The sequence below is a fragment of the Aythya fuligula genome, chromosome 20 (assembly GCF_009819795.1).
Source record: "Aythya fuligula isolate bAytFul2 chromosome 20, bAytFul2.pri, whole genome shotgun sequence".
NCBI lineage: Eukaryota > Metazoa > Chordata > Aves > Anseriformes > Anatidae > Aythya > Aythya fuligula.
This window is the reverse complement of record NC_045578.1, coordinates 9,682,313-9,708,730: the sequence shown is the minus strand read 5'-3', so window position 1 is coordinate 9,708,730 and position 26,418 is coordinate 9,682,313. Positions and strand designations below refer to the sequence as shown.

General features: G+C 50.1%; 1 protein-coding gene across 1 annotated transcript; it reads right to left on the bottom strand.

The window, feature by feature from the left end:
* Nucleotides 1–77: 77 nt before the first annotated feature.
* On the bottom strand, nucleotides 78–24,018 carry DHRS11 (dehydrogenase/reductase 11). The gene is made up of 7 exons (XM_032201186.1): nucleotides 23,887–24,018; nucleotides 12,608–12,817; nucleotides 6,487–6,581; nucleotides 5,840–5,969; nucleotides 5,061–5,153; nucleotides 4,163–4,228; nucleotides 78–3,137 (listed from the first exon to the last, which is right to left on the bottom strand). The coding sequence occupies exons 1-7, from the start codon at nucleotides 24,016–24,018 to the stop codon at nucleotides 3,096–3,098; spliced, it is 768 nt and encodes a 255-aa protein (XP_032057077.1). The 3' UTR covers nucleotides 78–3,095.
* Between the last annotated feature and the right edge of the window lie 2,400 nt (nucleotides 24,019–26,418).

Genomic DNA, 26,418 nt, shown 5'->3' with positions numbered 1-26,418 from the left:
GCTGTGAACAGTAAAAAGGATGTTGCGTCTTAACACAAAAACTACGATGTACAACAACAGAACCACAGTGTGCCTCTTTTTATTCTTTATTTTACAGTTCACAATTAGAAACCTACTGATAAATTACACAGTTTACCCTCTTGTTTGGGGTTTTTGAATGCCTTAGAGTCACGTTGCCAATCCCATCTCCCCCCAGGAAGATGGCTCAAGGTGCTGCCAGGTTACATGAGGCAGAGCAGCCAAGCAACCCCTGCCAAACCCCTCTGTGCTTTGTGTGGGAAAGCAGCCAAAGGCAGGAAGTTACCTGGCAGCAGGAATTATCCCCCCCCCATAACTCATTAAAAATGGAAATATATACTGGATATCATTTCAAGGATGAGAGGTTGTTTTATAGACTTGCAAACGTTAGAAATATTCATGGGGGAAAAAATAACTTCCAGGGCCGCAGGTCAGCCAGGTTGGTTTTTTGCAGGGAGTGACTGCACAGACCAGCCCTTTTTCAGAGCCTTACATCTTAGGCAATTCTCTCTGAAGCCTCCTATTACAGAGCAGAAAGGTAAGTCAGGTCCCTGCCTCAGCTATGCATTTCAACATCAGTTTCACACACAGTTAGAGCCACCAATTCTGACTCCTCACTACTGCTTCCCACACCCTTGCTCATTTCACAAATTCCTGATTTTCTCGACTTTTTCAGCCCTCAACTCCCAGTTCAGCCACCTTCTCTTTTCAAAAGATGGCACACTCTGCACAGTGCATGTGCTGAATTCAAACAAGCTCCTGAAAAAGAAACCTTATGGAAAACACACAGAGTTTTCATACTATGTCTAGCTGAACATCACAGGGGTGTTATAGAAAGCAGAACTGTGCTTGGACCTTCGTTACCCAAGTGCCTCTGAATTGAGCACCATGGTGGCATGGAGACTGACGAGCTTTTCCAGCTGGCACTGGCTCTCTCCGCTGCAGTGAGCATCGCTGGCTGTGTGCAGACCTGGACTGGCTCTGCTCCTTGCAGGACATGATCTAACTCAGTACCGTGGGTGAAAGCCAGCTCTGTGCAAAGAACCCACTCAAAGTCACCGCCTCGGCAAAGTGGAGGAGGTCAGTGCATTAGAGTAGTGCAAGACTTTGCCACAGGGCATGAATTTCACTCAGAGTAAATTAAAAGGCCAAATCCAGAGACAAGGTTATGTGTACTTGCCAGGAGAAATTGGTGACAGATGATGAAGGGATAGAACACACCACGAGCGTGTATTTATAAACAGAAAAAAAAAGAGGGACAAATTGCCTTTGTTTTTACAATTACCAAGGAATGTTTTACCGGTTCTCTCCTTGTATCCTTCTACAGTTGCTCCCTTTGGCACAAGGAATTCTATTTATCACAAGATTCATTAATAATAATACTTCATATCAACACTCAGCACTTACATAGCGCTTCTCATATTCAAAGTGCTTTACAAAACAGTTTGTGAGTCCTCACAACACCCCTGTGAGGTAGGTAAGTATTATTATCCCCATTTTGCAGATGGGTAAACTGAGGCAGAGAGGTAACATGACTTGCCCAAGGTTACATAGGGAGTTGAAATTCATGATGTAGTGGCCCTATTCTGGTCTCCCTTATGGTGGTATAACACAGGTGAACTTCCACAGAGCTGCACTGGCATAAGTAAAACAGTCCAAACCAAGTTTCTCTGGTTCTCAGTCCTCCGCTCACATCAGCTGACCAGACCTGCTCCACCTAAAATGACAGGTTCGCCTTCCAAAACACTGTGGGAAATTCAGAGCTCAGCAGGCACAAGTCTGCAATCTTAAGGCAACATGTACATCAGCAGCTCCATAGCTCTATATCGAGGTGGACTACATGCAGTTGTGTTTCTGCCACACTGTAAGAGTAAATAAAACAGCTCAAGTGGTCTCCAGCTCTGCACGTATCAGCTATGGGGCTGATTCCCTCCTCCCTCAAGTCGGAGTAAACCCAGAGCAAAAACAACGGGGCTGCACCAGCATAGAACTAGTACAAGATCTGAACCAGACCTTTTACCTTCTGCTTTGTAGGCAAATGCCCCTACTATTATGTTTTCATTTTGGACAGCTTCAGCACGGTTCATTTCACTCCCTCTCTCCGAGTTTGTATCTCTGCATATGAACAAAATTCCAACATTTCCAACTCAACAGTGATCAGCATCAGCGTTTAAACAGCACCATACATCTTTCTAAGACCGATCAACATTTCCAAAAAAGTGTCAATGCATGCTATTATCAAACATACAAAAAAACATCAAGAGTGCTGGGAGATGATACCAAGGATAAAGGTGATCACAAGACAGCACATTTAATTTTTATTAAAAATACCAAACAACTCACTCTTACTGTATCTATGCCACTTAGATGATCATTCTAACCTGCAAAAATACAGGTACTTTTCCCCAAACTATTTACCTACCTACCTATAAAGAAAGAATGAAAGAAATATCAAGCACACACATTTATACCTCCTCAAACTTAGCAGGCACAATTCATATGAATGGAAAAGGAGGGTCTGGGGAGGCAGGGTGAGGTCATATATCGGCTTTAGGGCACTGGGATATGAGAGAAGAAAATATCACATGCATCATTACCAAATAAGCATCAAACTGATAAGAAAACCCCAAATTAAATGAATTCATATATGACATCCACTGAAAATCTCAAACCCTAACCACATGGAAGCTGGCAAACACCTTGAGCCGCTTCCCCTAAGTCCAGACACATCATCATCAAATAAGATCAAACAAACCTTGAAAATAAAGGAAAAAGAAGAAGAAACCAGTCTGGAGACAATCTTCCACAAACCACTTCCCTGCATTATTTTCAAATACATTTTACTCTCAAGCAGCTTCAGAAAGGAGTGGGGGTGAAAGAGACCCACTACTATATATATATATTTAAAACTGGCTCAGCACCAGCACCAGCTCAGAGAGAGGGAGAGAAAAATAATTCTTCAAACACAATCCTTGGTACTTGAATAAAACGTTGCTAGCCAGCTGACGAAACCCTACATTGCCAGAGGGTTCCAAGTGGAGTGGATACACGGTGCTGCTCACAGTCTTCCTCATTTGCTATGATATCTGCTCCGTGGGCCTCATCTGTATATCTCCAATCTGGAAGAGACCAAGGCATGGTTTTATTGCAGCACTGAAGTCCAATTTAAACCTTGCACTACTATTACAGTGGTAAAATGCACAAAGAGGAAGTTCATGTGAATAGAAATAAGCCTGAGATATTAGAAATATAGAAAAGTGAATGTGACTTCTGCTTTTTTTCAGAAGGTATAAACACACAAATAAGCACAGAAGAGAGCATAAGATGACACTGAATCATAAGAGTTTGTAATCAAGCCTTAAGTTTGGTCCTGCTTACGGAGGATCAAGCAGAAGCACTGCTTGTAGGCACCTCTCCACATCAGCAGGAGATTTTATCCTCTTCAGCAGGAGATTTTATCCTCTTAAGGCAAAAAAGCCAGCTTGCATTAGAGCCAGGACACACAAGGTGCTGGGCCACCAGGCTGATCCCATGTCAAGATGATTGCACCTTGCTCTGAAGGAGCAGAGTTCACATCAGGGGTTTGCTAAGTAAGCCTCTTGTGACCAAAGTTTGCTTTTGCGACAGCAACTTACGTGTGGACTCAGGACATCCTACACTTTGACACCATTCCTCCCTCCTCCCGCCTCAAAGCTGCTCATTATCTTGTTTCACTGGTGGGAAGTCCCTCTGGCAGCACGAGCACCTTGCACCACCCTTGAGGAGCAGTTGGCAGGATCCAGCCCAACACATTATTTGGCAGCTGGCAGAATTTGACCCAGCTGCAATACTACCAGCAAATCCCAGATGGCACTGTGTGGAAGGGCAAGACATGCCCATATCCCTCCCATTCCCCCTGCTGCAGTCCTGCTCTGCAGTCACAGCAGCTTTTGATGGATGCAGAGAGGTGTGAGTAGCCTGAGCAGCACAATCCCAAAGCTGCCATAAGGGAACTGTAAACAAACGTGATCACTGCTAATCCCCAGCTCCACTAAGCACACAGCTGATACCGCAGCTGCAACACTGATTAGCAAATGTCAGGGCAGCAGTTACCCTTTCCTCCTTTAGCTACCCACAGCAGTCCTCCAACCCAACCACAGCTTACCTGTACATGAGGTGGGGCACTGAGGACATATATGACAGCATTAGCCATATCTTCAGCTTTGAGACACTGGGAAGACATGAAAGAAATTCTTAGACAAAGGGCACCTTAGGAGAAGTTAATCAAAAGATCACTCCTTTCCTAACCATCAATAACAAGTTTCAAAAGTGTCACTAGGGCATTTCAAAAAGATGCAAGCGAGCAGGAAAAAAGTAATCCATTAAAAATTTAACAAAGTGTCTGATGCTGATACCTCTCCGTTTGCTGTGAATAATCTTTCCACAAAATGCTTTGAGGTGTCTGTTAGAACTACGATCCTGAAGTGCTGGGCAGAAAAACAGAGATGGAGACAATACCTCTCTCCAGAACTGAGAGGACGTTTTTCAGGTGTCTTTGCAGAATTAGGCTAAGGCAAAGTGCAAATGAGCAGCTCCTTGGCAGAAAAGAGGGGGCACCATGAAGGTGAGTACAAGAGCTGCTCTGGCCCACAGCCTGGCTAACAATCTTGCAAAGCTATTGGCACGGTAACTCTGCCAGGTCAAGCATCAGAGAATTACCAGAGAAGCACCAGAAATCCCGTGCTAGCCACTTGCAAGACAGCACACACGTTTGTTTCTTCTTGCCCATCCTTGTGTAGGCACATTTGCTTACTACAACTTCCCTTCAGTAAAGAAGTCCACAAAGAATACAGGGAGTGAGAAACTGAACCTGATGAAAATTTGCATAGTGTGCAATTATCAGTGCAATATCTGAGGTCTGACACTTGACTTTGAGGATGCCAGCTATGCTGGAAAGCACTACACATTCTGCATAACTAACTCCTTGTGTGATTAGCCAGGAGAGAAATTGTTAAGCTATGATTAGAACCACTTCCCTCTGTTTCCATTTCTCCATGTCCTACCCGAATGCTCTCATAGGTTGCAGCAGCTCTCTCAGGGTCATTATCGTGAAGTTTAAAAGCAAATCCTGTTTCTACCAGTCCTGGAGATATACACTGGAAAAGAGCAGAGCACATCCTAATAGGATTTGTAATTCCCCTTCAGTGAAAGAATGAAAAAAAAACAAAGGAGAGAAAAGATTTTAGCACTGAAAAAGCCAAAACACCCAAGCCTCTTCTATTGTGCTCCTTACCCACCCTTTTTCTAGGGGAATAGTTTAAGAGAGCAGACGTTGCCTTAATGATTGCTGTGGCAGGTTCCTCTGGGAAACTGCTGATGGATGCTTTCCTCCTCAAAACCCAAAGGGACGCAGACGCAAAGAAAACAATGGAAAAGCTTGCAATATAAATTAACTTCTGGACACATCACTTCTGAGATGCAAGCTCTGAATGAGAGCAAACAGCTCCAGCTGACTGCCCCCCTCTGCCGTCACGAGTCCCACACACTGCCCTGACAAGCAACTGCCCACTTCACGTACCCCCACAGTTTATTCTCTGACACAGCCCATTGCTGCTGCACCTTCTGCCCCATTGCCTTTCTCTGCCCAGGGAAACTGAGGCATGGAGCCTGCTTGGTGATCAGGGACAGGTGGCATTGGGGCTTGGACATTGACAGTGTGCCGAATGCTATTTCTGCATTTCCTCGCCTGTTTCCCAAAGCAAAAATCTCTGCCCCACAAAACTTACCAGCCCCCTACCACCCACAAAACAAGCAAAGAGGAAGGAAACCCCACAGTACTCACTGTAGCTCGTATATGAGTCTTTGCTTCTCTGAGTTCTTGCCTCAGCCCCTCTGTGAGTGCTGTAACCGCGTACTTGGTGGCGCTGTAAAAATGCACCACCGACTGTGGCACCACGCTGTGACCGTTCATGCTGAGGAGAGAGCAGAAAGGAAAGTGCTGAGATGGGGGAGGCAGGCAGTGTCCTGAGAAGGAACCAACAGGATGGTCAAACAACCAAAATGAACACAGGAGGAGATGTTAATGTGCTGGCTATGTGAGGAGTTCCCCTCTCCCACACCCCTCTGAGGAGATGCACACCACCAGGCGCTCCTCGTGACACAGCTGGTGAAGGAGTTTCAATCTGAAACCTTACAGCAAATAATTGCCATTACCCTGCTTTGGTCTTTGTTGTATTTAGACCAGCAGAGGTTAAAAATGGGTGTTGGAAAACCAACCATCGTATGGTTTAATGGTGGACTTGGCAGTGTTAGGTTAAAGGCTGGACCAGATGATCTTAGAGGTCTTTTCCCATCTAAATGAGTCTATGATTCTGGGATCACAATCCTTGGAAACTCCCCACTTTCAGGCATCCATCGGCCAACCATGAAAGGTGAAAGCTCCTCCACTGAAATCCCCCCTGACTGATCCCGCATTCCCCCCTCGCGTACCTGTTGATGTTAATAATATGCCCGTCATCGATGTTCCTCTCCTTCATGGACTGATAGGCCTCTCGGGTGCAGATGCTCACAGCCATCACGTTGACCTGAGGGAAGAGAGAAGGGAAGGGGACTCAGGCCAGCAGCCTGGCCTGGCACCCTCGGAGCCTCCCTGCACACACAGGGCCGTAGATGAAGTTTTGTGAGACAGGCCTTGGCCTCTGACAAAAATAAATGGACTTAATTGTTTTATGGGCAAGCGTGAGGGCCGAGTCCAAGGGAAGAGACACCAAAACTCACTTCCCCCCAGTCAGCACTCTGTCCAGGGGATAAAACTGTCTTGCACAGCACTGAGCACACAGGGGGTTTGGAGAGCCCACAGGACACTAGCAGCAGGTAATTAGGTCAGCTAGTTAACGAGGAAATCCCCAGATACTGCCTGTCAGAAAGCCAGGCACTCACAGGCACTGCAGACCACACGGCCAGCAAAGAGCCTCCCACAATGAATCCAAATGAATCCAAAGATCACAGCGTGCCATGGCAGGGCTGCAGGGGGCAAAGAGCCCTAGAGAGATGAGAGCCACCAACCTGTCGTGCTGCTCACTGACATCTTCCTCAGCCCTAACTGGATAAGCCAAGGAAGGAAGGACAAGGTAATTAATCGAGTCCTTTGTCACGTAAGCCAGCGCTTTCCAAGCACTTGCTCTTTGGACCAGCACTGCCCAGCACGCTGTGGTTCAGTTAAACTCGGTCGTATCGCCTCTGCAAGGTGCCACCTTTAATGCATTGATGCCTTGAGCATTTGCTGCCATAAAATGTAGATTCAAAGTTTCCAGGAAGACAGAGATGTGGAAATTCCCCCAGTAGGAGTACAACAGCACAAAGGACCCACAGGTGTGTGCGAGACAAACGAGCATGTCATCTAGAGCAGTTAGCACTGCTGCTGAGTTTACAGTGCTTTAGATTTGGAAGAGCAGCTGGAAGGTGGAAAGTATTTGCTGAAGCCCTCTAGAAAGGATGCAACCATTTCAACACCAGACACACTGGCAGGTCCCACCTAAAGGCATGTCACTTTTTAACCAGGTGAGCAGGCCAGACGGGTTTAAAAACACCACTGTGAGCTAAATATCCAGGAAGAACTACGTTTCTGATGAATCAGAAGTCAGGTGCAACTATAAATGGGAGAAGGAGCAGGAGCAAGGTCATGCGGACAGCAAACAACTGGCTATCATCTGTGTAAAACTCAGAAACAACTGGGTAGGCTAGCTAAAACTTGGCAGCACAAACGGACATGCAGCCACAGGAGGAACATCAGTTTGGAGACTGGAAAGTAAAAGGCAGAAAGGGTTTTAGAGACATCATTACTGAGCAGCACACTCCAAGGATGAGTGGGGTCAGCTGAAGGATCTCCCAGTCACTGCTTTTGTCTTGGTCATTATTTCCTATTAATAGAGGCCATGCTTATGGGTTTTGGCATAGAAAATAGCATTCTTATCTGATGTTATCACAAAGTACCCAGGCAACACAATAAGTAAAGTCATCACCCTATTCCAAGTGCACTTTGGTTGAGCACACAGTCACTGCTGGATATCTCAGCCATCGTACCTGGAACTAGAGAGATAAATTCCCTGGCACCAGGTTGAAGATTTACCTTGGCTGTGCAAGGAAGAAACTTAGCAGATATGTCAGCAGAACTGCACAACCACCTCAGCACTGGAGCGAAGCCCAGCCCAGGTAGGGCACTTGAAATCTTTGGGATTTCACAGTAAAAGTCAAGGAAAGCGGGAGTGACCTGCTCCAGTCTCATACACCAACCAAGTGAGGAGCCCGTCCTTTCACATATGGATCTTGGCAAACTTAAGTATTTAAAAAAAAAAAAAACACCTTAATGACAAGGAATATCTTGCTTTCTTCCCTGCCTCAAGAAACACTGACCCACCAGGCACGGTGGTTTTGGTGCAGAGCTGCTGCCCAGCTCCACAGGCCACTAGAGGGTAACATCAGCCTAAAGCCAGGACCGAGCCGGGCTCCAACGCTGTGACTCACGCTGAGCAATACTTCCCTGCGTGGGTAGCGTTACAACATTTTGACAACTACAGGCAAAGCAAGATGCTAATCAACAGCCACATGGGAAAGTCCAGAGCCTGTGTGTGATAAGACACCCTGGTAAAGCAAAACAACTGGCTGGAAGGCAGCTGAACTGGGATTCCTCACTGTCTTTTCCCAGTAGCACACACAGGATTTTGGGATCCCTATTCCATTACAAAACACAGAGCAGGCACTCAGGAACCTAAAAACATGCCTGGAAAGACAGCAGGACGTAGGGCTACATCACTTCTAGAAACAATATAAAGGCCACTGCTACAAATATCCACGCAAGACATTTTTCAGCACTTGTTCCTATTTTAAGAATAAGAGGTTCAAAGGTCTCTTAGCAAAGATGGCCAGTACATCTGTGCTCCACGTTTGCACAGCATGCTGCACAAAGCAGCAGGTCTGCGACTGTGGCATGTGTGTGCTAATGCAACAGAAACAATGAAGGCACATTTTCTAGTAATTAATGAGTTCCAATTGCCAGGTTGGAAGAACATAAAGGATCCTGTTCCGGGAAGTGCTGAGCAGTTCATTTCCCAGAATCAGGCTTTTTTAAGGCATCAAAATGAGTATTCCTGCTCCTAATCACCAAATAAAAATGCCGTTTACTGAAAACATATCCATACACAGATGGTATATAAAAGCAAGAAGAAGAGAGCCTCGCTGGTCAAAGAATAACGCCAAGAAGAATCAAACCCAGTTAGTGTTTACAGGAGCAAAGGGATGTGTGCTGCGGTCCTTTGTGCCTGGAACAGTGCAAGTGGAAAGTTCAGCTTGAATTCCTGGCTGTAAAGGTCAGTAGGTAAAACATGAAGGAGCTGCTCAGATCCCAGAGCCCGCAGGCAGTGTGTACACAGCACCCGGCCCCGGCTACTCCCGCGGGGATCGGGGACGGCCGGAGGACTTTGCTCCAGCCTCACGTAGAGCAAATCTTGCAAACAAATGTAAAGAAAAGAGGGGGAAGCTGTGAACCAAAAGAAGGGCTTACAGCCTGCCCGAGATAAAAGGCTTCCTCACTTGTGCACACCGAATTTGCCAGCTGACAGCACTGGGCTCAGTACCGCTGTAAAGCAGCGGAGATGCAATTCCTAACCAGAGACCTCTGCAGCCCTGGGAGAATAAGCTCCTGTAGATTTCTCCCTTAAGAGCAAATACCAGACAATAAGGAACTGGAACGTTAAAAAAGAGGAGGAATAAGTAAATGAAAACATGACTTGACCTGTTAGAGGTATAGCAAGAAAATTTATGGAATGGGCATACTGAGAGAGGAGCCTGGAAAAAGACGGGCAGCCTCAAAGCTCATAAAAAATGCATGGAAACAAAAATCGATTTACCAAAAAGAAAAAAATGCCTTCAATTTAAAGCCCTAATGCCTCTCCAATCAATACATCGATGGCTGTTTAGAAACTTTTCCTGTCTTGCAGCCCAGCAGAACGCTGAAAACTCTCCAGCCGCACCCCAGACCAAGCTGCTCACCAGCACCTTTCTCCAGGCTGCCTGTGGAAGAAGCCTCCCTGCTCCCGCTCAGCTCTGCAAAGCCCAGTGGCCCGTGAAAGGCGCTGGCAACCTTCCCCCGTCCTGACCCCGAGAGCTTCAGAGCATGTAGAAGAAATGGACGTGGCGAGTGCTTCCCTGGGGCTGGCGTGCGCGGCGGGGAGTGCTGTTGGTGCGGATCCCTCCCCCAGACCCTGCTGCCCCTCAGCCCCGGCATGCTTGGGAGCGAGACTGCCAAGCAGGGAGGCTGCAGCCACAGAACTGGATGCTCACAGTGAAAGGAAAAACCCACAGCTATTTCCAGTGTTTGCAAGGAGGCTGAAAAACAAAGCGCAGGCTTGGCGGGGCTGCTTAGGCTGAGGTGGGTCATCACGCGTTCAGTTCTGGAGTGTCCCAGGGCTTCACTTTTGCATTAAAAAAATAAAATTAAAAAAAAATTATTGCATTATTCAGGCAATTAAACACAAACCAAGTGCAAACCCACCAGCTGCTGGGAAGCTGATGAGGAAAAAAAAACATCTGCCTGTATATGAAGGTGGCTTAGGTGTCTCAGTCTATTCCCAACGCCACAACAGCAAGAGCATTTTTACCAAGCAAATGAGAACAGACACACAGCAGCGCAGATCACCTCTGGGAATAAAACATGCCCCCAGCCTGGTTTCCTAACCCTGCCCTTATGGATCAACGGCCCTGCCACTCCTCCCACCCCATCCGTCATCCCGAAGCAGCTCCAAACCGTGTGTGCAGCAGCGCCTGCAAGGAGGGTGACCCCACAGGCTCCCAAACCCCACTTCTGGCCGCTGCAAACACCAACACAGATGGTCTCATGCAGGACGATCCCCGTTCCAAAATCTTGCTCCCCTAAATCAGCAGAAGATGAGACCAAGGGAGCACCGAGACCTGAGCAGCCAGGGAACAGAGCACGAAGAGGAGAAGGCAGTGGGTAAAAGCCACATCCCCTGAGAGCCTGCTGCCTCAAAGAGGACAAAAGGTCAGAAGAACAAAGGAAAAGGAGCACGAGAGACAGGCAGCAGCACACAGAGACATCCACACAAGCCACGATGACGGAGACCGGGACAAGGAGCTTACAAGGTGCAGGCGACCCACGGGCCCAGGCTTGCAGCAAGACAATGCCCTGCTTTGCACCAGCCCAGGCTCAGCTACACTTCACTTAATTTTCTTTAACGACTCCATGGCAACTGGAAGAGGGAGATGCGGCAGTGCTGTGACCCGGGCTGGGCAACCCACAAAAGCCCAGCCGGGCAGACAAAGCCGAGCAGAGCTTGCTTTGGCTGCACTCACAGCAACAAGCAGAGCAGCCAAAACCCTAACGAGAACTTAATTAGCCAGGATACGGCAGCTCTCACCCTGGCAGCAGGAGTCTGAGGCCTCGACGTGCCTGCCTGGCTCGGTTTGCTCAGCCCCTGGAGCCGCTGGGCACCACAGGGCCTACAGACACGGGCCGACTGCTGCCAGGCACAGCGGGCCCCAGGCCTGTAGCAGCTCTTCAAACATATTTTTCTTCACTAGGACGAGCTCACACAGCTGCAGGAGGTGCCTCAAAGACACCATGGTTTACTGAAAGGTTCAAATCCTGCCCCTGTGAGGGTGCTTTACACAAAAATATAGAGCATAGGAGGGGAAAATCACCTTCGTGAAATGCTGCTGCTTCAGCAGCTCTCCTGCCGGAGCTAAAGCAAGGCCAGCACAAGAGGACCGTGGCAAGGGCAGGCAAACTTCCAAGGTCCCACAGCCACGGGTGCCAGTGCTGTGAGCCAGAAGTTGCCAAGTCCCAAAACGACACACAGCAGCACCTCGGGACAGCAGCACCCCGGGGGCAGTGCTGCTTGTGACCGGCCTGAGCCATCTGCACAACCTCCCTGTTGGGCAGACGAAATTGGCTCCTTCATATCGAGCTCTAACCAGATTATGGGCAGAAAATGAAGCTTCAAAGACAAAAGCATTACAGCTTTTTAAGCCAAAAAGAACCTGCCCATTTTAAAACCCACTGCTAAAACTAACAGGATTAGCTACAAAAGCCAGTGTTTGGTATTCAATTATTTCCTATTTTAAGGAGAAAAAAAGAAGTGAGGCCCATCACCTTTCAGAAAGATGTAGAACTAAAGAAAAAATGCTACTGAAGGTATTGAAAGTTTTTGTGCTCCAGGGTGAAGGCAGGAGGCTCAGCAGTGCACGATGCCTTTCCACTTCCTGACCAGCCGACCCAAAGCCAGGTCGGAGCCAGATGGGAAGTGAGTCCTCAGCTCCACACACAAAATAAATAGATGGGTACACTGGTGCTGGCGGCCAGAATAAATAAAAATCTATGTAATGCAGCTGAGTGTAGTTTAGACAAACGGGAAGCCGGTGGGAAAGCTCTCCCTCATCTCACCATTTCCACAGTTTGGATTGATTTGAATAAATAAATAAATAAAAATGTGGATAGTTTTCTCTGGTCCCTTTGTCATCTTTCTTACAGGTGGCTGTAACTCGAGGACCCAGCCCCCAGAAGGCAGAGGCTGCTGAGCCCAGTGGCACTACTCACGTCTATCATCGTCCGCCAGCCCTCCGTCCTCCCCGAGAGCAGGGGCTCCGGCCGAGCCAGCCCCGCGTTGTTGATGCACACGTCAACTCCCTGATGAAGGGTCTTGATGGCGGAGAACATGGACAGAATCTCCTCTTCGTTGGAGAGATCGCACTTGTAGGGGATGAGGGTCCCAGGATAGCCGGCGCTCTGGCATTCAGCTGCCAATTTCTGAGGGAGAGAGAAAGGAAGACAAAAGCCATCAGCCTCCTCTCCTCATGGACAGCCCCGGGAGACCAGCGCTGCTTTTTCATTGTTCCTGCTTGTAGGTACCACCACCACCACGTATGTCCAGGAGAGCAGCACCAAAGGACTGTGATAACACCAAGGCACGGTGTTCACAGCGTGTCCAAGCACACTCGGGGACGGCCACTATGAGCCCAACAGACAGTGCAAAGGGAGCAACGGGAACAAATTTATCCCTGCCACCTCTGAAGGCTGCCAGACACAAAGCAAGCACCAAAGCCCGACACAAGCCGCCCCTCAGCCTTTGCTGGGCACAGCTCCCCTGCTGCACCATGCCACAGGAGGTGCGGGGTGGCTGAGAGCCCAACACCGGCGGCTGCTTGTGCATGGCATTTCGGGTGACACCACGCCGAGACAGATGCCTTTGGACAGCCTGGCATCCGGGCAGAGCTTCCGCCACATCGCCAGGGAATTCAGGCTGGCATTGGGACTTTGAACTGTCTAGCCCTGACTGTGCAAACACGTGCTTAAGTAGCACCCGTGCCTCAGCAACAGAGCCCCATCTGCTATAAGTGGTTGCTTGTATAACATAATTTTGCATCGACTTCAGTTTTTTAACCTTTTTCTTTTAAAGAGGGAACAGACTCATGCGTGTCTATCACCCTGAGCCACACAGGTCGAGCTGGCACAACACAAACAAATATTGCTGTGGCACCGGGCGGGGAGCAGCCACCGTGCTGCAAGTCTGCCACGGGGATAAAGGACGTGGCAACCGCAGGCCTTACAATTCCTCATTAGCCATTATCAACAATTATTCCAAGCCTCCAGATCTTTTATCAGACTAGACGATATGAAGCAAAAGAAAGGCCAAGAGCTGCTGCTGGCCGTGTGTGTTAATGATGCTGCAGCCACCGCACCGAAGTCTCTGGAGGATGCCCTTTACCCCCCTGATGCTAATAAGAAGCAGCATCTCATCTCTGATGTGTCATATTAGAGACGGTGACAGCTTCCAGCGCGAGGCGGCAGCCACGTGATGTCTGGTTTCTGTGGAGAGAGGGACTCTGGCTACAGACGTCCACCAAATCACTCGAACCGCATCGCCTGCAGCAGCCTCACCAATGTGACATTTCGGCGGGTGCAATAAAGCTCGCGTCCTGTCAGAGGCAGCTCCCCGGCTCCTCCCCGCATACCAAGGTGATTGCAACCCACAGCAAAAAGCAGGAGCGAGGCCCAGCAGAGGAGCAAAAGGAAGCAAAAGGCAGCGGGGCAGCGATCGCACACCCACAGCATCCCAAGCGCCCGGCCTAGGCCGTGCTCGAGCACATCCACACCGCAGCAAAGCCCAACTCAGCCACAACAGAGCCAGGGCACCTGCTGCAGCCCCCCTGAGCACCCAAAATGACACCGTGAAGCCCGTGCTTGCCTCGTTTGCTTGCTGCGAGGCACGGTGTCAGCTCCCTGGCCGGCCCAGCCCCTCCTGGTGCCGCAGGAAGAGGTGTGGAGTGATGCCCACGTTTTGTTGGAGGAGGCACACGACAAAACCTGCCCCTCATCTGCACCAACACACACAGGAGCCCACACACAACTCGCCCACGAAGGCAGGAGGGACAGAGGAGAGCAGCGAAGGCGTCTGCCTCCTGGGGAGAGCTGAGCCCCATCCCTTTCAGCAGCTGCCTCAGGGGCAGAAGCCCCAGCTGGCAACTTGGTCAGATGCCACCAAGTCCAAAAAGGCAGGAAAAAACACACAAAGATGTGAACTGACTCCCAAGTCTAAATCATGAGATGTGCTCCTGGTCCCAGCTCTTACAGGGGATTTTTTTGGTGACCAACTATCTCCTCCCCAAGCCGTACACTGAGCAGGGCTGAGCACCCTCCCAGGGACAAGGAGGCACAACCAGGACCTCCACATCCCCCTCAGCGCATTGACTTTCGTTGCTCTGAGGCAAGTAGCTCTGTTCAGTATGGGATTTTCACCTTAAGACCGCAGCAGAGGCCGTGCACGTCCCTGAACAAGTTTAGCTCCTCGGGTTTGCCTCCCGGGGCTCTCAGCAGCAGACCACAGGTCTCCACGGGTCCTGGCCCAGCAGCTGCTCTCCTTTCTGGGCACCGCAGGCATTGCAGCACCATGCGAGGAGCCGTGCTAGGTGAGCCCCGAGATCAATACATCCCCACAGCACTGCGCTCCCCCGAGGGCTCCGCTGGGGCTGAGAGGCAATATTTTTGCCCGACGGAGACCAAAGGCGCCCCTGGGACCGAATCGCACCTCTCTGCACCCTCCCGGGGGCGGTTTCACTGTGCTGTACGTGCAATCCTGTTGACTACGTGCTGATAATGTCTGAGAGCTATGTATCTCTCATCTTTAAAAAAATTTTAAAAGCTTTTTAAAAGATCAAAGCACGCGTTTGAGAAAACGGCTTGGGAAAAATCCGCAAGGGCGGCATTTAGAAAATGAGAAGCCGTATGAAGGGCTGTGGGAAGATGCTAAAAGTACCCCGGGGATGGATGCTCCTGCAAAGACACGGCAGGAAATCAGGCAGGGATGCCCTCAGCCATGTTCTTCATAAACTGGCACGGATCTGACAGCTTTGGGGCTGCCCAAACTGGAGCACCCCCCGGAGAGCCATCCATGCGGTATGTGCTTGTGGGACACCGCGGCTTGGGTCTGGCACTTATGAAATTCTTCTTGGTGCGCCACAAGGGATTCGGGTGAGTCCCAAAAGAGGACGTGAGCTCTGAACACCACGGGCTGCAGCACTGGGCAAGGGAGCAGCAACATGAGGGGTGCTTTGGCCAGCAGCCCTCCTTAGCTTATGGCCTAGATGCACCAAGAGCAAGCTCTGTCTTGCTCAGAGACGGGCTCCTCTGCCACAGCTGACCAGAGAAATGTGCCCACAAATATCTGCCAAGATCCTGCTTTTCCTGTCTGGTTTCTCACCACCTCAAACGGGAATCCACACGGATCCTTTCATCTCAGGCTCCCCTTGTGCTAACAAATTCTCTTTGAAAGCAAAGCGCCAAACACCGCTGACACCCAGGCTGAGCTGAACGTGCTGCACACATCTCGAGGTAAAGCCACAGCTGTCGCAGGCTCTTCAAAGCATCAGCTGCGGGTAAGTTTGCAAAAGAAGACTTATGTAAAGTAACTCTCTGAATTAGGGAGCTCGCGATATTTTTCCAGAGCATCAGTCAAGTCCCTCAATTAACGTTCGCTCCCCTTACAGGAAAGCAGACGCATGAGGAGAAAAACAAACAAAAAAAAGCTGCTTTTCCAGGTTTCACGAGCGATGAGTGACCACGTATTGCACCAACAGAGACGAGAGCAGGGGCACCTCCAGCCGCTGGAGATGAAGATGTGAAACGAGACCCAAGCAGCTCTGCACCTCTCTGTTATCATGGGATGCTTGCAAATGGCCAGCCAGCTGCCCAGAGCTACTGGCTTACACCAGGAGAACACAACATAAGGAAAAAATAATTACAATGTAGGTGAAAATGTTTAACCTAGAGCCATTTATTGCCATGGACGCAACGAATGAGCAAATGGGAAAAAAAAAACACCAAGCACTGACACGTAAGTGAGACAAAGAAGAATACTTGGTTATGATGTTTACCATGTATTATTTAGTTGTCTGATTTTAAAGGTCTGAAGAGATGCCTGATGTTTATGGGATGTCTTCCAAATGTTAAGAGTAGGTTCATATTCCCAAGGAAGGGTTAATGCTCCTTGTGCACGAGACACTCACAAAGGGCACAGCACCGCGCATTTCGATTCAGCCCTGGTAAAGCGGTTGTACAAAACTAATTGATATCAACATTTCAGGGGACTCTTAGGGGGAGGAAAAAAAGAAAAGAGTCACGCAGGGCTTTATTTGGCCAACCATCCTATTAACTTCAGACACATTTAGTACGGAGAGATTAAAGCCAGCAGAAGCCATTAGGTAATTTTTAATCTGACCTGCCATTCATCGCAGGTACGTGCATCCCACTGCCTCAGCTTATGCTTAAACACATCGCTGCGCCCAGAAACCAGCTGGAAAGGAACTCAAGTCACCCCCGTTACTTTCTTTATCCAAAGGAAACGAAGGAAGAAAAAAAAAAAAGACAAATAGCATCACGGTTGTGAAAGAAAACTGGGGGCTTACCGATCCTTCCACTGTACCAATTGGCAAGTTGGAAGGTTCGTTTAATTAAGCTTTAATACCAGTGCAACTTCACAGAGGAAGAGATATACACTGAGTACAGCACCAGGCTGGGGTTGTTCTAGCAGCTTCCACAGCGTGTTCAGAGACCATGGGCAAGATTCAGAGCTCACTTTCCTTGTCTGTGCAATGGAGATAATCACAGCCAGCCCCTTGTGAGAGCCGCCAGGCACCTGGGGCTTTTTGCTTGCATACGATTATTGCTTCGGATTTCTTCCAGCTCCTTTTGTGTGGCTTCAGGTCCCCAGACAGGGCCTCCACAGGAGTCTGAGAAGAGTTTCCAAATGAATAAAACGGTAAAGTGATTCTCCTGCCCTCTCGTGAGCTTTCAATCAATGCTTTTACTCCTTGTTTGCAAACCGCTGCCCCTCAGCTCAGATCCTTTTCTGCTCCAAAACAAGGCACAACAGTGGGGAGAGGAGAGCATGGAAAATAAGGTTTAAGCGGAGAAGCAAAGTGCAGAACTCAGCTGGGGGCACCCATGTGAGAACCTAGGAGGAAGGAAGAAGCCTTACACCCATTTTCAGAGGGTTTACCTGAGGTGCATCTGAAGCACTGACTGCCTACGGTACCTGACAGCGCTGTCGCACCTCGATGCTGCCCCCACAGCTCCATCTCACACCGGCTGCCACCCAGGCTCTGCAGCTGGGCCCCGAAACCAGCGCCGTGCCTGCCCTTCACCTGCACAACCAGCCGGTAAATCGAACTGCATCGAATCCTGCAGCAGAGGTTTGAGGTGCGCAGCAATACCCTGAACAGCTCAGGCGTGACTGAGGCCTGTGGAAGCCATCACCACACACCCACCCCAAATTGCGCCTGTTGCAACCAAATACCTCACCGTGCTTTGTGTGTAAGACTTGGGAGCACTCAGAAGGACAGCAGGGATCTGTCCCCAGCTCACCCGGGGGCTTTCCCTGTTCCCAGCCCCGTGTCCCTGCCTGTGGCGTGCACAAGTGGCACTGGGAACCCCACCAGTGAGCTCTGAGCTCCTGGCACAGGGAACCAGCCCAGGAAGATTTGAGCATCCCTCACTTCTTCATAAGGGTCCGTGAACATCCCATAGCCCAGCCCGTGCCCACACCTCGCTACAGCAAGGGGCGGCTGGCAGCAGGGCTGGCAAACGGCCGGCACTGCCTGGGAAGCGACGTGCCAGCGGCAGGGCCCCACTGCGGGGTCACACGATGGGCCTCCCCCTCAGCACCCCATGGCACAGAGCTGATTTCTTCCTCAGAGCCCCCAGACGGGCAGAGCTGGAGGTTTTCCCACACTCTCCCCCGTCGTCAGCAAACACCGAGCGACACCGCCGTGAGGGCAGGGAACGAGCCGCGAGCCCACGCCTTGATCTGCCTCATCAGCTGCCGCTCCACGCCCGTGTAATCCTAAACGAATCCTCTTCTGAAAGGAAAGATTAACGCAAAGCAGCCGGCCTTCCCTCGCGGGCTTGCCGGTCTCCCCCGCTGGCAGCAGGTCCCGAATTTTGAAGCGCTCCAGGTTCACGGCCCAGAGGCAAGCAGCGGCTACAGCTCAGCCCTGACCCTGGGCACCGTGACGAGCACCCGTGTGGGTGCCGACGTGACACCGGCCGCACCCACGGCACTGCTAATCCCGAGCTAAGCCGCCAGCCCCAGCAGAGCCACGGCCGATTTGCACGAGCGTGAAGGGAAAGAGTCGGGGTGGAGGAGGCGAAACGCAGGTCCCACGCACTTCAGCAGCCACCCTGACCCCATTTTACGCAACGAGGCATTTCTGAAGCACACCTGGGGGAAGGAGGACGAACAGAGGCAGGTCTAAAGCAACCCTTCCCCCACACACCTCAGCCTCAAGGATGAGGAAAGCCACCGGGACAGCAAAGTGGTCGTTCCCGCAGCAATTATGGCATCTCTTTCGTATCTCTCAGGAAAGGGTCTGGTCAGGGACAAGTGGCAATAAAAGTACCTCGGAGGCCTTGAGTCCCCAGCATCACGGAAACAAGGCCTTCCAGAGGCCAAGGAAATCCTGAAGGTCATTCATTTACGAGTAGGCTGTGCCTTGGGATTATCCCGCCTGGAACTGCTGCTGCTGCCTTAAAAATAATTAATGGGGCTCCCTCACAGCCCAGCAGCCTTGCAAGCAGCGTGCCACGACGGGGACTGAGGCAGGCACGGAGCCCCAGCAAACCTCACAGGCAGGTTCAGCAGGGCCCTGGGGAATACAAGGAGGTCCCCGAGGAGGTTTGGGACACCCGGCTGTGCCTCCCCATCCCACATGGCCCCAGCTCTGCTCCAAGAAGAGCTCTGATCCCTTCGGAGGCCGGACTGCAGGAAGGTGCAATCGATGGCTCAGCTTATCAGGGGGTATTTCTTGAGCAAGATCTAACCTTGACGAGGCAGTCCCTGGTTATAAACGCTACCTTTGATCGATAACTGTCACAAGGGCATTAGAATTAATCAGTTAAAGCTGGTAATTTAAGCAGCATTTATTGCTTCCTGCACAGCTGTATCTCCTCCTCACCCCAACAACAACAAAAAAAATACCCAATGCCCATTAATAAACCTCTCCAAGGCTCTCCGAAACAGGTCATTGCCCGAGGAGCCCTCAGCTCCCCTCTCCTGCCGAGCAGGCTGCTCTGCGAGGGCAGGAGATGGGAGGGAAGGGCCAGGTAGTGCCGGGGAGCAGGGATCCCCCACTGAAACCATCCACTCTTAAAGAGGAAAAAATTAGATTTAAAAATAAAATCTGATAACGGGGCTGGAAGGAGAGCTCCTGCCAGCAATTTTGCCCTTCTCTGCAAGTATATAAATGCATGAAATTAAATTTTACTAAAATCCAGCTGGTGCAACTCATGCAGGCAGGAACACAACGCGACGTCCTGCAACCAGGGGGATCGCCAAAGCCTGGGTTTTCCGCGAGGAGTGCATCACCAGGCGTTGTCTGCAAGCTCTTCAGAAACAGCGCGCTGCTTTGAAACCCCTCTCCTTGCACAAAGCCCTCTCCCACTGCTAACAACAAACCCTCGGAGGCTGGGAGATCCCTCACACAAGGAAGCAAGGCGGCACCCGATGGGATTTCCTTGGAAAACGAGGCCACAGAGCGGCACGCAGCCCGATGGCACACGGGATTTCCTTCCCGTGGCACCGCTCCTTGCTGCCTGCTGCCACAAGCTCTCCTCACAGGGACACCTCAAACCTTCCTGAGCTCCAAAAGTGATGGAGAGTGTCCAAAGCTCCTCGTGAGCTTTGCCCACACAGGTGAAGAAAACAGCAAACTAAAACTTCTAAAACTTAACTGGAAACTGAAGCCCAGTGAGCCTCCTGCACGCTCAAACCCAAGGGATGGGTGAATGGGTGACAGGGACCTGTGACTGGGGGGGGGGGGTAGAGTGGCTGCCACCAGAGCTTGGCCTTGTAGGCTACAAAAAAAACTCTTTGCTAATTCAGTGAAGCTCACTCCTGACTTGAAACACACGCGGACATCCAAAGAGCAGAAAACACTCGGGAAGAGCAGATGCCAAAACGTATTCGACAGCTGCTGGCACCTCCGGGCTTCTCACTTAGAGCAAGCTTTCAACCCAAATTATCTTCTGGCATGCAAGAGTAAAACAAAGCCATTTTAATTATATTTGGTTCCTCTACGCCTGACGACAGCACACGAGGCACCGTCGGGCAGGCCCCGAGCAGCCAGGGGGGCACAAGAAGCCAGGAGCCAGGCTGCAGGACACCTGGCTGCCAGGGCGAGCTCTTGCCATGCCCGCACCTACGATGATGTGCCAGAAGAAAAGTCAAAGCCAGCTCTGAGTGGAAAGGACATGGCGCACCACCGCGGTCAGCTGGAGCTGCAGCTCAGCCATCATCACGCGTGGGAAGGGAAAGGGAGAAAATCCTGCAGCTTTCGTGAGCCGCTACCATTTGTATTTCAGAATTCAAATCAAGAGCCCTGGACTCGTGGCACAGGCTCAACACCAAAACCACAACTCTGCAATTCCCTCGTTATCGTGCCTCCAGCCCTTATCTGATTTTCCAAGAGATTAAGAAATCTTGACATCGTATTTATTGCCCAAGTTAAACTCCTCACAAGACAATGTCCTCTTTCGGTCGTTTACTTTAGGTTATAAAACCACCACGGAGTGCTTCCAGCTACCTTGCCTTAAAATGGATGACTCCAGTGCCTGCCACTAACGAAAATACAGGCTTCGTGCTACAAAGCGAGCACTGTAACGCTGTTTTTAAACTCTGCCGTTTGCCCTATTTCCATTTCCAGATGCCTTGATTTGTTTTTTGGGTTCACTTCTCTGCACTTCACCATTCACAGTGGTATTTAGCGAATTATTTGATTTTAATAGAGTGAAAAGATTTGTCCTGCAGCCACCTCTGCCAAGATGCTCCAACCTCTCCTTTGCCCACATCCCCTCTCTACCAGAAGAAGGACTCAGAAAATCAAACAGCAGAGGTGGCAGTGGCCATTTTGTGGGTAGAGCTGGCTATAGGACAGCTGAGCACCCCGATGACAGGCCAGCAGCCTGAACCTTCCCGTTCCCCTCCGAGCACAGTGCCCCATCAGGACGGCTTCCTACAGCCACGTCCAAAGTCCCAAGTCCCAGTGCGAGCTCAATAGTCTACGGCCTGAATATCTTTGAGGAAAAAAGGAAATAAAAGCTGAAGCTCCTGGAGGAAAGCTTGGTTACCGTGCAGAAGTCTGCCCCAAAGGCCTGGCAGGACGCAGCAGGCAGCCTCTGCCCCGGCACAGGCACCGGTCCGAGGGATGGACCCGTTCCCAGAGCGACCTTGGGCCACTCCGAACTCCACCACCTTCCCTTCCCCGGGCCAGCAGCATCTCTGGGACTTTCTTCCTCTTTAAGGAAACATGCTTGACAATAAATAAAACCAGAATAGCAACAGAGCAAAACACAGTCCAGACACCTACCAAAACAAACGGCTGTGCGCTGCAAACACAGTTGGGTCCTCAGAGAGCCTGGGAGAAAGAACCAAGCAGGGACAAACATTGGCGGCGTTGTTTAACTCAAGTTTCTGAAGGGTGACAGTAACAAGAGCCGCGGAGACAGCGAGCACTCGGCACCGCAGCAGCCCAGGCAGATCGCCCACTGCACGGCCGCGTTGTGTGCGGACCCAAATACAGGGGCAAGGCCCTTAGAAGAGCCCCCTTGTCTCAAATATAAATCATGTTTTTGCCAGGGAAGCGTCAGAAAGGAAGGTTTTCGGAACACGTCTGGAGTACAGCAGGATAAAGCAACTTTCATTGATTTTCATCAAGTTTCTTCGGGATCTCTTGAAATGTTTCCCTTAGATTTGAATGCCCAAACCATGCTGGGAAATGAAGGAAGCAGAGAAGAGGCACACGGCGAAGTTGCCCATTTGAGGCCAGACCCTCAGCCTCCCCTCACATGGAGTAGGGGCTCCTGAGGACCCCCAGCAGGAGGGAGAACGGGGCTGCTCAGCCCCATGGAAGCAATTAACAGGGTATTGGGAACAGGGAGACATTGCAAATGGCTCGTGAGAGGGGAACGGGATGCAGCAGCATCCTTCACCAGCCTCCACACAGCAGGGTATGAACGGGCAGGAGCTCTGTAAGGCACAGCACCAAGGCACTGGGAAAGCCCAAGTAGAAGCAAGCCCCAAAGAGCAGTTAAATGAGTTATACCGGCCAGTTTTCTGCCCTCTGCAAGCGGCATCCTTCTGACTGATGGTGAAGAAGGGGAAAAGTTTTGTTTCTTCCAAGCTTCCCCTTTTTTAACCCCACTCCTCAGCAGCACCAACGCCAACTTTGTTCCCGGGGGTTTTTGCACGATTTGTTGGTGGTGTGGTCAGCAGTGCCCTGAGTCCTTATCGCCCTTGCTAAGGGAATAAAAGCAGGGGATGTTCGGAAAGATCGCCCGCGCTGTCAGCAGGCTGCGAGGCTTTGTGCTGACTCCGGCTTTTCTCCTCCCGCAGAGGCTCAGCTTTCGCTCCCATGGTCTCATCCAGCTCCACATCAGTTAAGATCTGAGTTTCCCACGTAACGCAAACAATCAAAAAGAAAAAGAAAAAAAAAAAAAAACAACAAAACTCGGCACTTTCTTACACCATATGAAGTAGGAAAACGAAACGGGAGCTGGGCTCGCTTGCCTTGCTGCCCATTTTGTCCTGCACCTGCTGGGGAGGGCAAGCCCCCGATGCTGTGCCCAGGGGCGCAGTGACACCGGCTCGCTGCTGTCCCACCCGGATTCGGGAGGTGCTGCTAGAAAAGTCCCCAGAGGCTGTGAACGGGGGGACCTCGGCCTTGTTAAGAGGGAAGTGAGGTTTCGCTGGGCTGCTGCGAGGTGCAGCCAGACACAAGCAGGGGACACCACGGGAGCTGTTGCTTTCACACACCTTTATTCCTAAGCCAGCGCGGGGAGGTTTCAGACTTAGTTGTGGGGATGTTTGGAGAAGGAACAGCAAACACAGCGGGCTCTGAGATCTCATCTTGGCATTGCCCCACAGGCGCTGTGCCTCCAGGACGGCAGCATTGGGGCTGAAGGCTGTGGGGAGCCCCCAGCAGCGACCCCCAGCACCTTGGAGCCCCAGCTGGGGGAACAAAACCCGGGGCAGCCCCACCCCACCCTGTAAGGGCAGGGAAACAGCCCCCGGCCCCACAGCCTGCCTCCAGCGGGAGCCACCCCCGGGGACCCCCCCATCGCCCCCCACCCCCTCCCCAGCGGCGAGGCCTCGCGGGGCAGCCGCCCCCCGTGGGCCCTGCGCTAGGCGGTGCCGGGCAATGCGGGGGCAACAGGGGCACACGGAGCCTCCCGCAGCCGAAACACCCCCGGGGGAAGCTCGCAGGGACCCCCCCCACCCACCCAGTGCCCGGTTCCCCGGTGCCGCCGCCCCCCCCGGGTGCCGGTACCTCGATCTTGTCGACGCTGCGGGCGCAGCCCACCACCTTCATGCCGTGCTGCACCAGCGCCCGCGCCACGGCCGCGCCGATGCCCACCGAGGCGCCGGTGACCAGCGCCACGCGCCCGGCCCAGCGCTCCATGGCCACGGCCCCGCACGGCCCGGCCCGGCCCGGCCCCGCCGCCCCGCACAATGCACCGCCCGCCGCCGCCGGGACCACGCCCACCGCCACGCCCCCTCGCGCGGGACACGCCCCTTTCGCTACGCCCCGCCCCCTCGGTCGTGAGCCACGCCCGCTCGGTCGATAAGCCACGCCCATGTTGCTATAGGCCACGCCCCCCCTTCGTAGACCTGAGGGCTCGTGGCCTTTATTTCTGTATTTTATATATTTTATGTCAACTATATAAACCGTATAATTATATTATTTATATTTATATAAACTATATAAGCTATATATTTATTATATCATTTATTTTATATAAACTATACTAAATATTGTACACATACACCAACTTTTCCTATGCATATTAATATTAATAATTTCAATACATAATATTAATATATAATATTAACATAGTATATTGTATACTGTATAATGATATTATTTAATATTATATATTAATATTAAATATTATATATTATTATACATAATATTACATATAATATTAATACTGTATATTAATTTAATATATTAAATAATATTACATTATAATTTAATATTATATATTAATACTAATATTATATATTAATATCACACATATTTACATGTAATATTAATATATATTAATACCTATATAAGTATTAAATAAGTATTCTTTATTTAAATTTTGCACATTTTTATAGTCTATATAAACTATATAAACTATATAATTTTGTTATATATATATATACTTCATTTATATATTTAGCACATTTCAGGTTCTGTGCATCACAAATGCAGCGTGGCAGGGGAGGAGCTGCATGGGGGAGCTGGGGAGAAGGGGAGGGATGGAGCCCCCTGCTCCGGAGCTGCCGTGCTGTCCTCCGTGGGTCTTCCCGAGGGGGCTGTGGGACCGTGGCATTTAAACCAGATCATTTAAACCAGATCACTTCATCGCTCCAGCTGCGGGAGAAGCACAGAGCAACAAGCAGCCCACATAGAAGCGATAGCTTCAGCTCACCAAGGACACGCAGCCTGGGAACCAAGTCTCTGTGCCAACACAGCACAGGCAGCTGGTTCAGCTCGCTGAGGTTAAAGGCATTTAATGGTAGCTGACAAACCGTGTAGTTGGCTAAAGAGAGCTCTTCCTCACCTTGCAAAGAGTGCATCTTTAAATGCTTGAACCACCACAGCAAACATTTGCACGTAGCTGAGTCCGTTTTCATGCTGAATCTGGACAACAGAGCACGTGCAGCTTCAGAGGAAGCTGAAGATTCCTTTGCCTGGATTTCACATTAAATCAGGACTCAGTAAAAAAGTATGTGCATGTTGTTCATTACTCTCAGTAAATCAGCTCTCAGGGTGCATTGTTAAGAGCTCTGAGCAAATTAGGCACCTACAAGCAGCGTGACGCTTTCCAGCATGAGCATCTGAAGCATGAAGTAAAGCCAAGAAAACAAACCTCTCTCCCTCTATCAGAAACAACAAAAAGCCACTGTAAAAATAAATAAATCTGCTTATAGCCTCCAAAAAGGTTTTTCCTCTTAAATTATTGAACGGCTTGGGTTGGGGGGAGGGGGGGTCACACGGGCTGAATTTGGACGCCTACCATATATAACTATCTGCACCTCCAATTTATTCAGTATCAGGTTTTAAACCTTTATTTTTTATTCTTTTTTAATCTCCCACATTCCAAATCATCCTCTTACAACCAAATCATTCCATTAGATACCATGTTGGTAAGAACAAGATCTGGTTTAAGAGGTATTTATGCAAAAGCACTCATGTTCTGTCCTCCTAACAGAGCTCATTATTTCGTTAAGAAAACATCAAGGTGCTTTGGAAACCTGCTTTTTGTTTGAGTGCCACAGCGACGTGTATTATCTACGACTGTGGAAGTGGAACAGCCACTGACAGAGCGGTGCCAGCCAGGCTGGGCGCAGTGCCACGCTGACACAACCAAGCTATTACAGACCCTGTTGTTTGGGAGTGACCTGAAGACCCCTAGACCACACGATGGTGACTCTCACAGCCTGGTGGGCTGGTTTTCCTGAGTGCCACTGAACTAGCTATACCTTTCCCAGGCAAGTTTCCTTCTCTTACAGTTATCTCCAAGAAGCTACACAGCCTGAAGCAACAGCTTTCCCTCTGCACTGAACAGCAAGGATTCAAACCTCTGGGAAAGGCTGTTTAAAGCAGGAACATGTACACCAACTTTTACTATGCATATTAATAAATATTCTTTATTTAAATTTTGCACATTGCGCTTTAACATATTACATCCAAAACATTTTGCAAATGGATGTCTACTTTGTAAAATCTTATATTCAGCTCATTGTCATTCTGTACAGAATTATAGGTACAACATTACTTTGCCACTAGTTTGCTTTTTGTAAGTCTCAC